The following is a 13418-nucleotide window of genomic DNA, read 5'->3' on the forward strand; positions in this document are numbered from 1 at the left end:
AGAGAACCCATCCTAAGGTACTCCCATAAGAGTGTTACAAGCAACGACGAAAGCAAAAGGCATGAGCGTGATGAAGTCGAAGAATGAAGAGACATGGCCGATATAAGAATAATTGCCCAAAAACAGTAAGCAGAACGCTATTATTACAAGAAAGCAAGGGTCAGGCCGCTCAAAGTCAGTGACTACATGGTTAAATCTAAAACACAAGTGAGCAAAGGCCCACTGGAAGGCAAGCTAGGAACAAATTGGGACGGTCCGTACAAAATCATGACAAAAGAGAACAAAGGGTCATTCCAACTAGAAACAATGGAAGGAAAGCTACTACCAAATAACCGAAATATTACCCACCTCAAATACTTCAACTTTTAAGAGATAAAGCGTCCCCCAAATCATACTATTTTTTTCCCTCACTTGAGTTTTGTCCCAATTAGGTTTTCTCAAGGAGGTTTTTAACGAGGTGACGAAAGGAACACCTTAAGTTGAAGTGCGTAAAGATGAGTTCGTGATGGGTATTTTATTGCTCGACCTCTCAAAGACTCTCCAGGTCAACAAATGAAGGTACTAGATAGACTGGGACTAGGACTGGAACGCCAGCCAAGGCCCGAAAAATTGTAAATTTCTCAAGTATGTAACAAAAGCAACAATTTACGGATATCAACACATCTTTCTAAATTCAGGTTATGTTCGACCTTGTCCAAACTAACACCTACCGGGCCTCGGCCAAAATTAAATTCAGGTCATGTTCGACCTTGTTCGAACTAACACCTACTGGCCCTCATCCAAAGTTAAATTCAGGTTATGTTCAACCTTGTCTGAACCAACACCTATCGGCCCTCGGCCAAAATTAAATTCAGGTCATGTTCGACCTTGTTCAAACTAACACCCACCAACCCTCGGCCAAGGTTAAATTCAGGTTATGTTCGACCTTGTTCGAACTAATACCTACCGGCCCTCGACCAAAATTAAATCCAGGCTATGTTCGACTTTGTTCGAACTAACACCTACTGTCCCTCGACCATAACTAAATTCAGGCTATATCCGACCTAATTAAAACTAGCATATACCGGCACTCGGCCATAGCTTAACAAAAGGTTATGTTCTTCGACCTCGCTCGAACAAACGCCTATCAACCTTGGGCCACAATTCGCCATTAGGTGATCACAGACAAAAAGAAAAAAAAACCAAGGCACTAAGGGACAGACAAACAATGCTCCTTGACAGAGTAACATCGTCCAACTCTTTAAGGGTCTTGCCCTCTATCTCGGACCAAAGGGAGCCAAGGCTGGGGACCACGTCCTCCATGTTCTTTTACAATTCATGATCCATAGGGATCGTGATGGTCCTTGTACACCCCTCCAACCTTATCTCAAGCTGGGTAAAGCCTTCCTACATCATTTGCAGATCGCTGGCATCAATATCCGAGCTGGCCTCGTAGCCTTCTTCAACAACACCTTTACCCCTCTCAATGGTTGGCAAAGAAGTATCATCAGCGGGTTGTGAAGTCGACGGCTCATCTTGCCGCAAAGTGTCTAAGACCCCGGTGGACGACCCTTCTGTCTCCATCATCACAGGGAGGGGGAGGGGGTCGACATCGACCTCCGCCAACCTTGCAATCTCCGATACCGATTCACCCTCGTCTCCAAAAATGATAGTTCGCCAGCAAAAAATCACCTTCCATCGTATCGGTGGCATGAGCAACCCTGTCACTAGTATCCACGGACCTCCTCTTGTGAGGCATCAAATCCTCTTTGCCACGTGCCCTCTCCTCCTCATCTTCGTGTATGAGAAGATATAATGAAGAGGTCGAAGGAGGAGCAGACTGAGACACGCCAACAGGAGGAGCCAAGGCACGTGCAACGACATCAATAGTCGAGGGAGGGATCAGGGCACGAGCCAAAGATGACACCATCAAGGAAGGAGCGGAAGCATAGTCCTTTGTGTTCTTCCTATTTCTGAATGCGATGGCGGGAGCTTTCTATCTCTTCGAAGACCTCCTCGCTAAAGTTAGGGAAAATGCAAAAGAGAGCAAAAATCATCCAAAGAGAACCCAAAAAAAGGAAATAACCAAGAAGCCGATAATAAAGATAACTAACCAATCGGGGTAATAAAGATAACTAACCAGTCGAGGGAGGATGGGGGCCAAACCTTTTGATGAAGACCGGCCACTCGTGTATCCCCATAATGTGAGGAAGGATCTGACCCACCCAGTCAGAAATATCATCGACCAAAGGAAGAAGAGAGCGTGTAGCTGCAAAAAAATGGGCAGAATGTTAAAATCATGGACAAACACGATAAGAAATCAGATGGTCACAAATAAAGAAGTCACGGACTTACAAGTATGATTCCAAGCCTTAGGAAAACCGTCATCATCAGCCACCACGTCCTCAGTTTTCACAAAGAAGTAGTTCTGCCAAAATTGATAGTTAGCCTTGTCGTCCATTTTCACCACCAAACATTTACCTTCTCGGTGGCAAAGATTCAATATCGTCCCCCTGTAAAAGCTAGGGGCGAACATGTGCGCCACATGGCGAAGCGTGAGCTTAACCCCGGCCAGCTTTGTGAACTTGGCAAGCATCCTCGAGAGTTTATAAAACATACGGTGCGAGCTATGCCGGGCAAACACCTTAATGGCGACATAACTCCTCCGCCAACGGAAGGATAGGAAAAGTATAGCCAATGTGGAAGGGGCAGACATAGAAAGTGCAGTACCCAAGGCGGTGAAACTTCACCTCATCCCACCCGGCGGGAATAAACTCGATGTGCTTAGGAATGTTGTATTTAGCCCTAAGCTCTGTCAAATCGTCTTCTTTCATCACCGATTTAAAAGGTTTTAGGGTCTTCTTCAGGCAATTTCGAGAATTCAAACCTAATATCGGGATCAAGAGGAACTATCTCCACCAATGTTGGGAAGCCTTCGTCCTCTGCGGCGATGGTAGAGAAGTTCTATGCATGAGGAGGAGAAACCATCAATAAAGGGACAACATCGCTCCCCTCGCTAGATTCAAAAGGTACATTAGATATATTTCCACAAAAAAGAAAGAGGCGCCGAACAAATAAAGATTGGAAACGGCGAGAATCGCTAGAACAAAAAAGAAGGTTACACAACAATGGGAGAAATAGGAGGATATAGGGTTTCGATACGAGAATTCTGTAAACTTTGAAGTCACACCCTTATACCTCTATTTATAAGGATTCAAGCATCAGAATTGAAAAGTCGGCCCATCATTATCTGGCACCAATATTGAATTGGCAGGTCTAATCAAGAGTCGCACGTAAAATGAAGCAATATATCGGAAATGCGTGTTATGATGATGCATGATATCATGACATCACCCTGAGTCATGGATAGTATAATGCGAAAGTTTTGCAGCATGTGAGCGGCCACGTCGGTCACTTCGCATTATCATTGCGACTACCAGTTCGCCAAAATATTTTGATCGCAATGAACATAATTCGCTCATCAAGCCTACCCGAGGCCGGTCTCAATAAGCGGAGGGACTAACTGAATGGGTCAAAATAACACCATGAGAAGGATCCTCAAATCACCATTCAAGATAATCCAAGAAGCTACCTCAGACATGGTTGAGGAGTCTAAGAGAGCCGCGATCAAGACACTAATGAGGATCAAGGTCGAAGAGTCGAGGAGAGCCGTGATTAGTGCTATCCATGAGGATAAAGGTCTAGCCGTGATTAATATTATCCATGAGAGTTATGGTCAAGTACCGGCGATATAGCTGTAACAGTTAATTTTTATAATAGAATCTGGGAGGGAATATTCTTGTGAATATTCCTTACATTTGTTCTATTATGGTTTTGAGGGAAGAGATCCCATATAAATAGAAAAAAAGAGAGAGAATAGAATCACGTGAAACTCACTTTGTAAGAACAACACTTAGAAAGAGATTTATTATTCACTCAATACAAGACTTTACTTTTCACCAAGATTCTTGTCAGATCCGAGGAACTCTCAACTGTTTGAGAATCTATTGTTCAATCATTGTCAGGTAGAAGGTTCCTTTTCTTTTACCTTTTGATGATTAAATTATTCCTCTTAGTTACGTGAGTGCCATTATTTTTCCATTTATTGCGTATCATATATACTGTTATTGTTCTTGATAGTAAAAGGCATTTATTACATAGAATCATTCTTGTCTCGAAGAATGCTTCTCAACGACCTTTTTCTGATATCAAGATCTGAGAAAATTATTCTTAACTAAGACTAACCTATATTTAACTGAAATTAATTATTTGAACCAAGATTTATATTTTTGGGTCAAACAACTGGTGGTACTCATAAGTTCAATGACCAAGCAGTAGCCAAGAAGTTGGGATGCAAAGTTGACTCTATAGTTGAAAAATCCATTAGTGTGGCTGATGGCAGGAAGGTACAAATAGTTTCTGTATGTAGGAATTTACCGTGGTTACTACAAGGTACTACCTTCTCCTCAGATTTCCTTCTATTAACTTTGGAAAAATTTGATATAGTTCTAGGAGTACAATGGTTAAGCACATTGGGCAGAATTTTATTTGATTTTGGCTATAGAACTATTGAATTTATGTATCAAAGGAAGAAACATATGTTAAGAAAGGATAGTAACCGACTAAATCAGCTAAGGCAAGAGCAATGATTAAGAAAGGAGGGGAAGAAAACCAGTTTTCATGATGACAGTAGTTACTAGTGCAGCAGAAGACAGTCAGTGCCATAGTATACAGGCTACACCCAACAAGGAACTGTCCCCAGAATTGTCTACATTGTTGACTGAGTATTCTAGCATATTTGACATAACTACTACATTGCCTTCTCATAGAGGGTCTTTTGATCACAGGATACCTCTAATAGAGTCTGCAACTCCAGTTAAAAGGCCTTAAGATACCCTGGGGTTAAGAAGGATGTCATTGGAAAGTTGGTACAAGAAATGTTAGAACAAGGGGTGATACAGTAGAGTACTAGTCCTTATGCCCCCCCCCCCCCAGTAGTGTTGGTAGGTAAAAAGAATGGGAGCTGGAAACTTTGTGTTGAGGATGATATTTAGATTTTTCACTTCGAAATCCGTGACAATGTCACAGTGTTTCTGCCAAAATGGGGCTACTCTTAATGAGGTAATACTATCAGTAATTTCTTTTTCTACTTCTAATTTTAATTTCTTTATCCTTTTAATCTTGATTTTTACAAAGTTGTATATCTTGTTCCTATTTTTATCTATCCAATATTAGTATCATAATTTATATTGTCGTCAATTTCTTGAACTATTTCCCGGGTTTACTTAGTCTCTTACTCGAACCTCATGTCTGTAGCTATTGTATATCCTTCTTAATTGTGGGCGTCGACCATTGTTTATGATCCGAAATTGTCCACAACCACAACAACAACCATGCATTTTCTAGAATGATTCAATCAGATTATGTCACATTTAAATGCTATTTGGAAAAAAAATGGTATTTTTATGTGGATAAATTGCATGTGATTGCCGTAACAAGTATACCAAATATTGTGTGTTCATATTCAAATTCAAGAATTAATTAACGAGTACAAGGATTTGAAATGTAGTATAAACTAGTTAGGAGGCTTACAGATTTTTTCTTAGCGGAAGAAGATCAAGTGCAACAACCCGACTCGAATTACTCGAGAATCCTCACGTGACGGATGAATTAATTCCCATTTCCACAACCTAATTATTCCTTTCTAAGATGCAGAGAATCAATCCTTAGCTATCATTTGTTTCCCCTAAGAAAGTTAGAAAAACCTCTTTTCTGTGTTATGAACCAAGCTCACTCCATATGGGCCTATGGGCTAAAAGTGGTGAATGAGACTGAGTTAGAAGAGATTGGGCTGAGTGAAATATTTGATAGTTTATTTGGGATCCAGGCCCATTTAGCAATTGGTTAATAAAGGACTATCAGGGTTATGCCTATTGTTGAATGAAATGTCTGCTCCTCCTCATCTTCCTTCTCCCCTGTCTGTATCATCTCGTTTGAGCTTCTCATCGCTTTTCTCCTTTCTTTGTATTTCAGTTTAGCATCTTGTAATTTTCGGTCACTGTTGAAGTAATAGAAGTGTTTGATCCAATGGAGGTACTAGATCGATTCAGCAGCAGCGACAACCCAGAGAGTTGGCATTTTCGGGCCGAGCGATACTTCAATTACCTTGGCTTCGCCAAGACGTATTGGTTACCTCTTCCTTCCTTTTACCTCGATGGTGAAGCTCTTAATTGGTTCAATTGTTTGTTTCGGAACAAGCAATTTTTTGATTGGACGCATTTCAAAGCGAAATTTGCTCACCACTTTCGACAACAAACTGCCATATATTCGGTGAGGCGTTTCGTTGGTTCCTCATATGTTAGTTTTGACTACATTGATACTGTCCCTACAGTTTCACAATCAACTATGGTGTCTCCTTTTCCTGTTTCGAGCCTTTTTCCGAAGACATCAGCATTTGAAACAGCTTATGAAACTGAAAACTCAAAGGCGGACCATATGTTCCATAAATTGCCAGTGACGTATAAAAATTTAGATTCCTTGACATTGATTGCTGGAAGCGGTACTGAGATTGTCAATCTTGAAGATATAGAAGCACTTCAAATTTGGAATGCAAATTCAGTAGAGGTAGTGGAATTGGTACAGGAACCTTGTGCTATCACTGAAGATCATGGGCTCGATGACATTTCATTCGTCGTAGTGAGCTCCGACATTCATGATCTTAATGCTCTTGTCCCCGAGGGAAACAATTCTGTTACTACAGTATCCACAGTTTGCAGTGATAGCTGCTATGCTAATGCCAGCTTCCCAACCAAAGTCCATACGGAAGCGTTAGATGATACCACCAGATCTGATGATGGGGAGAAAGAAAATTCACGAGATTCTACTATGACTGGAGTGTTTGGCAAATTTCCTCAATGGGATACATTGGATTTCCTGGTTTTTACTAGCCAAGGAATTGTGGTGTCGAATGCGAGTGTGAGATTTGACGTAATAGATTTTCCATTTGATGGTACCATATGGTTTGGCACAATTCCATGGTTGAGTAGTTATCGTGAAGAAATTGGTGGGGCTAATCAAAATCAGATGTCGCTTTTTGACTTACACAAATGCAATTGGGTTGATACTGGGCAAGTGTGCAATTTTTTCGGATTCTTGTTGTCTAAATCCAGAGAGTGTGCTAGGGAACAAAAAATACAGCGAGGGCTGCAGGTATTAGATGACAGTTACTCCAAGCAATCACCGCATGTTCGGGTGGAAAAAGCCGTTGGACTCTTATTTTCTCTGTTTGGTCTAGTTCATAAAGCAAGTTATGTGGACACGTAGTTCGACACTATGCAGGTATTTAAGGTTGCTTTGGGTAGAGTTGATATGAGTGTTGCAGACAATGGTAATTCCATAAAATCTTGCGCAATGTACACGTTACTGGGAGAGTCTTTAGAAAATTCATTTATGTGTTCTGTTGCTGATGCTACTACTCCAATTGAGGAGCAATACATAATTGATCAACTGAGTTCTTTTTTGAGTGGAAGGACTCTTCAGCTAAGTGTGTTACACCATGCATTAACTTTCATAATGGTGGTACAGATTAATGAAACTATTACTATCAGAGATGAACCTCTAGAGTTTGTTGTTACAATCACAAAGAAGCCTTCATTAGGGATTAATTCTACATTATATATTCCCTATGCCCTTGTCATGTTTGATATTCACAAAGTTCTAGATGGTTGTTACCAATTTCTTGCTGGACAGTCTAAACTACTATGCCCTCAACTTGGACATGGGATTGCTCAATGCTTAAGGGTGATACCTTGTTTTGTTCCAGCTTACAATCATGATTAACTTCTGCACATAGGTTACAATCATGAGCAACTTTTACATAGGGGTAAATTTGATCCCATATATGAACTTGGTCATGCTGATTTTCCATTTTCTTTGCTCCACCATCCACCTGATGAATCCAGATTAGACTTTCCGTTTGACCCTGGTTCTAATTTTGTTTTTACCACCTTTTATGGTGCTACAAGAAATTGTGCATTCTGTACTGCCTCTGGTACGAGTCCTACCAAGTTCATGCCCTTAGATATATGGAATCTTCTTGAAATACCAATCTGCGACATCATTGTTTGGACTATAGTCATATTTGGTTATATTTTGAATGGTGATTTTTCTTATACTGCTGAATTTCTTGCTGACATGAGACAGAAAGGGGCTGCATTGTTATAAGTTTGGATTTAAATTCTCCATTTGGCATCTTAACTGTAGTTTTACAACTTGCACGCAGACATTGTTCAACACAGAGAATGCACATAAGGATGCACTACTCAAGATTGTAGGTGCACTTGCTGAAACTTCAGTTCATTACACTGCACCAGCAGATGTTGTTTCTGTTATTCCTTTGGCACTGACTTGTGGAGAGCGTGATATCATCTTTCTCGAGCTTAAAAAGTCAATCCCGAACAACCTTGTTGAAGTTTCTAGGACAAAGATCATGGAATTTAGGGAGGTACTTGCTGGTGTCAATGCTGAACAATATGTGTTGGAATCTCATGGTAGTGGTTCTTTCACGGTTACGAGGGGTGGATTTTGTGACGATCTTGGCAAGGGCACAAAAACTACAGTAATTAAGTCAACAGTGGAACACCAGGATGGTGTGGCAACTTTTGTTGACATTTTTGTCAATTATGATGCATTTATGGTGGCACAATTGCATGTGCATAAAGGCACCAATTGCATTTTTTCAGAAACATACAAAAGGATGTTGGACTTGGATTCTGCCACGGTAAAGCTTACATTTTCCCTTAGTAAAGTAAATTTACAGTACATTTTACAAGGGAGTACTTCACATCTCTTTTGAAAATGAAATGCCACATCTTTTATAATCACAAGGCTTCTGTGAAAACAAATCGGTTGAAGAAATTTCATCCCCAATATGCTCCTGTATTTGACACACACCCTCTTGTTTGGTGTGAGTTCGGCAAGAATTCTTTTGACTTCGGCAATTCTATTGATGAGCAGAACCTATTTGATGGCGTTTATATACTTAACTTGAACCCTGAGGACAAGGTTCTTTTTTTAGGGCGGGAGTATTGTTATGAACAAAGCTCACTCCATATGGGCCTATGGGCTAGAAGTCGTGAATGAGACTGAGTTAGAAGAGATTGGGCTGAGTAAAATATTGGAGAGTTTTATTTGGGGCATTTGCATCTATACCCGCTTTTTGTGTCACGTTTTAACTTGTGCCCTCTTTGCAAAACCAATTGCAAGCGTACCCGCTTTTTCACATAACTTCAGCATACGAGGCTGAAGTAGCAAAGGCAATCACGCAAAACTTCAGCATTCTAGTAGCCGGGCCTGAAGTTCAGCTCTAGAGCTGAAGAGCTGAAGTTTTTGTTTTGTAACTGGCGAACTTTAGCTATAGAGCTGAAGATTTTGTTTTTGTAACTAGCGAACTTCAACTCTAGAGCTGAAGTTTTTATTTTGTAACTGGCGAACTTCAGCTCTAGAGTTGAAGTTTTTGTTTGTAACTGGCGAATTTCAGTTCTAGAGCTCAAGTTTTTGTTTTTGTAACTGGCGAACTTCAGCTCTAGAGCTGAAGTTTTTATTTTTGTAACTGTCGAACTTCAGCTCTAGAGCTGAAGTATTTATTTTGGGGTAAAATCTAGAGCTGAAGCTAGCTTTAGAATAGGATCTGCTCAAATAAGCTGGGGATCCATCCATCAAACAACCTGCAAGTTTGTTAAAATCTTTGGGGTAAAATCTCAGCATGTGAAAAGTTCTATCTTTCAAGTCATTAATGAAGGAAGAGATCTGTTCCATGTGAAAAGTTGGCTAGAGTTCTTGATACATGTATCTAATCGCTACTGACCTTTTCCCATTCATCTTTCTCTACTGGAAGGCTTCAGATTGAGGAAGGTTTGGGAACCAGTGAACAGCTTCATGAGGATGAGGGAAGTGAAAACAAAATGTAAGAGAAAAAAGAAACGAAAGGAAAGAAGGAATTGAGTATCATCAGACACTAGCATTCATAATAAACTATATCATCAGGAAAGCGTCAACTTATAATTTCATTCCTTTTAAATTTTATATATGGAAGTATGATTAGGTAAGTTTTATTAATCACTTCATCTAACAAGACACATATTCTTATTTACTTGTATTTTGTTTTTCTATGAATGTTTTATTATGAAGAATTACCTAGATAGTTGTCTGCTCAACAGTTTAAACTAAAAATGGCAAGCGGATATATACTTCATGTAAAACACTATATATATTGAGTAGAAAAAGTAAATAATGAATTGAATTGCTTTTTCAGCGTAAAATCCCTATATTATTCCCTTTTCTAACCAATTCACACTTACAAGACAATTAAATTGATTTTTTAGTTGGTGTTTGAAAATTAAACTTAACATTTTTTTCAAGTTAAATGCACTCACTACACAACTTTAAATATCATGTTGCAACTTAATTTTAAATATTACCACTTTTCTCAACATCACCATATTCAAAATTAGGTATTCCAATTGATATCTTCTTTATCTTCTTTGAAATTAAAGGCAAAAAGATTTTTCATGTCCAAACGCCTATATATTTAAAAAAAATAAAAAAATAAAAAGAAATTCAATGTGCGTATAACCAGTGCCCGGGGTACCGCCGCCGTCCAAATCACTTCATCCGCTGTATACGCCAAGTTGAGTCAACCCATACAAACCTAGATTCAAGTCTAGCCGCAATTGACTCATGACCAACTGGTTAAATGCAGACCAAGTCTACACCATTTCTTATATTAACCCAAACCTGTTCTACAATCTAGAACCAGTCAAGCTAACCTTCCTAGACTTGGTAAAAAAAACAATTTTAAGCCAAATGCAAGTCTTCCTTTCCACCTAAACCCCTATTTTATTACTTTTTGGCTAATTTTCAATTTTCAAATTTACAAATTTCTTCTTCTTCTTCTTCAACAATGTCATCAACCAATTCACAAAAGCTTCATTTCGTGTTAATCCCACTACTAGCTCAAGGCCATATGATTCCAATGATAGATATGGCTAGGTTATTCGCCGAAAATGGCGTAAAAGTAAGCTTAGTAACTACACCACACAACGCTTCAAGATTTGCAACAATTGTCAATCGGTCAAGAGAATCCGAGGGAAAAGAAATTGAGCTCATACAAATCCCATTTCCTAGTGAACAAGTTGGTTTACCACCTGGTTGTGAAAATCTTGATAGCGTTCCTTCACGTGACCTTATAAGAAATTTTTATACAGCACTTAACTCGTTACAAAAACCAGTAGAATTTTTTTTGACAGAGCATGATGTTCCTCCGAGCTGCATAATTTCAGATAAGTGTCTCTCTTGGACTTCACAAACAGCACGAAAATTCAATGTCCCGAGGATTGTTTTCCACGGGATGTGTTGTTTTTCTTTGTTAAGTTCTCATAATTTAAAAATTCATAGGCCTTATTTGCATGTCAAATCCGATACAGAACGTTTCGTTGTACCAGGACTTCCCATGCATAATATTGAAATATTGAAAAATCAGCTTCCAGGTGCGTTCATGCAATTACCAGACCTAGATGATATTCGGGACAAAATGGAAGAAGCTGAATCAAGTGCTTATGCAGTAGTGGTAAACACATTTACACAATTGGAAAATGGATGTGCAGAGGAATATAGCAAAGCTATAAACAAAAAGGTATGGTGCATTGGACCAGTTTCACTTTGCAATAAGAATATTTTAGATATGTATCAAAGAGGGAATAAACCCTCAATTGATGAAAAACAATGTGTAAAATGGCTTGATACTATGAAAAATAAGTCTGTTCTTTACTGTTGTCTTGGTAGTCAATGTAGACTAATCGCGGCGCAGTTAAAAGAAATTGGACTTGGATTAGAAGCATCAAATTGGCCATTTATTTGGGTAATTAAGAATGGAGGAAAATTAGATCCCGAGTTGGAGAAATGGTTAATAGATGAAAAATACGAGGAGAGAATCAAAAGGAGAGGACTTGTGATTAAAGGTTGGGCCCCACAAGTTTTAATGTTATCACATCCTGCAATTAAAGGATTCTTAACGCATTGTGGCTGGAACTCGACAATAGAAAGTGTGAGTTGTGGTGTGCCTATGATTACATGGCCAATGTTTGCAGAACAATTCTTTAATGAAAAACTCATTGTTGAAGTTTTGAGAATTGGAGTTCAAGTTGGTGTTGAAATTCCTGTTAGATGGGGAGAAGAAGAGAAAGTTGGAGTATTAGTGCACAAAGTACAAGTTGCTAATGCAGTGGAGAAACTAATGGATGGAGGAGAAGAAGGGGAAATGAGAAGAAATAAAGCTAAAGAACTTGGATTGGTAGCAAGGAGGACTATGGAAGAAAATGGAACTTCTCGTATCAACATATTGAATCTCATTCAGGACATCTTAAACCAGTCATAAGTTATATGTATTGACAGTATAAAAACAATGCGGTTTAATTTGTTATTGCATTTATATTCCAAGTTATAATATACGCGTGATATGAAGAGTTATGTATTGTTGAACATTTATCTTTCCTATTCTTTATTTTTCACTTTCCTTTATGGTAATCTGTGCGAAATTACCATATCAACTTTGTAGTTTCGATGACCATCTTCATTCATGCACATCTATCTTTTGTTTGTTCTTGGGGATAAAAAACAGCCTAACATAGTGCTGGCAAATATGAAGATAGAACAGCAATTGATACCATATGTTTTGAAGGAAAAAAAAAAAGAGCGCATATTGCCACATTATACAGAGAATATATAATTTTATGAATCCTTAATCTTTTTACATAATTGCTTTAGAATTATGCTCAAAACTCAGAAGTACGCTCTTGAGTAACCGATTAACCAGCACAAAACATGTAATTTCACTACTAGAAATCAGGGAAAAATCGACCAAGCCATACCGACCAACGTTGGTCGGTCAACAAAAGTGACCAAAAAACCGTCCAGCACAGATGGAAACTACAAAAAAATTATTTTACATTTTTTTTAAATTACATACCGACCAAAGTAGGTCGGTATATTGGTCAAAAGTTGACCGAAGTGGTCAGACTTGCTTAGTCAAAGCAACTTTGTGATTACCGACCAACTTTGGTCGGTAATGTGGACCCAATATTTTAAATTTAATAATTATATTATTATTTAAAATATTTTATAAAATTTAAAGAATTTATATTTAAGATTACCGACCAAAGTTAGTCGGTTATTGCAGGGAAAGCATTTAACGGCCAACTTTGGTCGGTATATTTTATTTTCTGGAAAATAACCGACTAAAGTTGGTCGGTTATTAGGTCAAACATGGTCAAACTTTTGAATCGCTTTAATATTTACTATCTAAATAATATAAATGTAATCCGTTAACACTTTATTTTGTAATACAAATAATGAATACACGGACATAAACTATAACAAGCTAT

At 38.6% G+C, this 13418-nt stretch overlaps 1 protein-coding gene across 1 annotated transcript; it reads left to right on the top strand.

The window, feature by feature from the left end:
- The first annotated feature begins 10786 nt into the window (after positions 1 to 10786).
- Positions 10787 to 12516, top strand: LOC109205541 (UDP-glycosyltransferase 73D1-like). The gene has a single exon (XM_019368252.1). It carries the CDS (start codon positions 10940 to 10942, stop codon positions 12410 to 12412), a length of 1473 nt encoding a protein of 490 aa, XP_019223797.1. The 5' UTR covers positions 10787 to 10939; the 3' UTR covers positions 12413 to 12516.
- Positions 12517 to 13418: the final 902 nt, after the last annotated feature.

Source organism: Nicotiana attenuata, unplaced genomic scaffold (assembly GCF_001879085.1).
Source record: "Nicotiana attenuata strain UT unplaced genomic scaffold, NIATTr2, whole genome shotgun sequence".
In the NCBI taxonomy this organism is placed as follows: Eukaryota; Viridiplantae; Streptophyta; class Magnoliopsida; order Solanales; family Solanaceae; genus Nicotiana; species Nicotiana attenuata.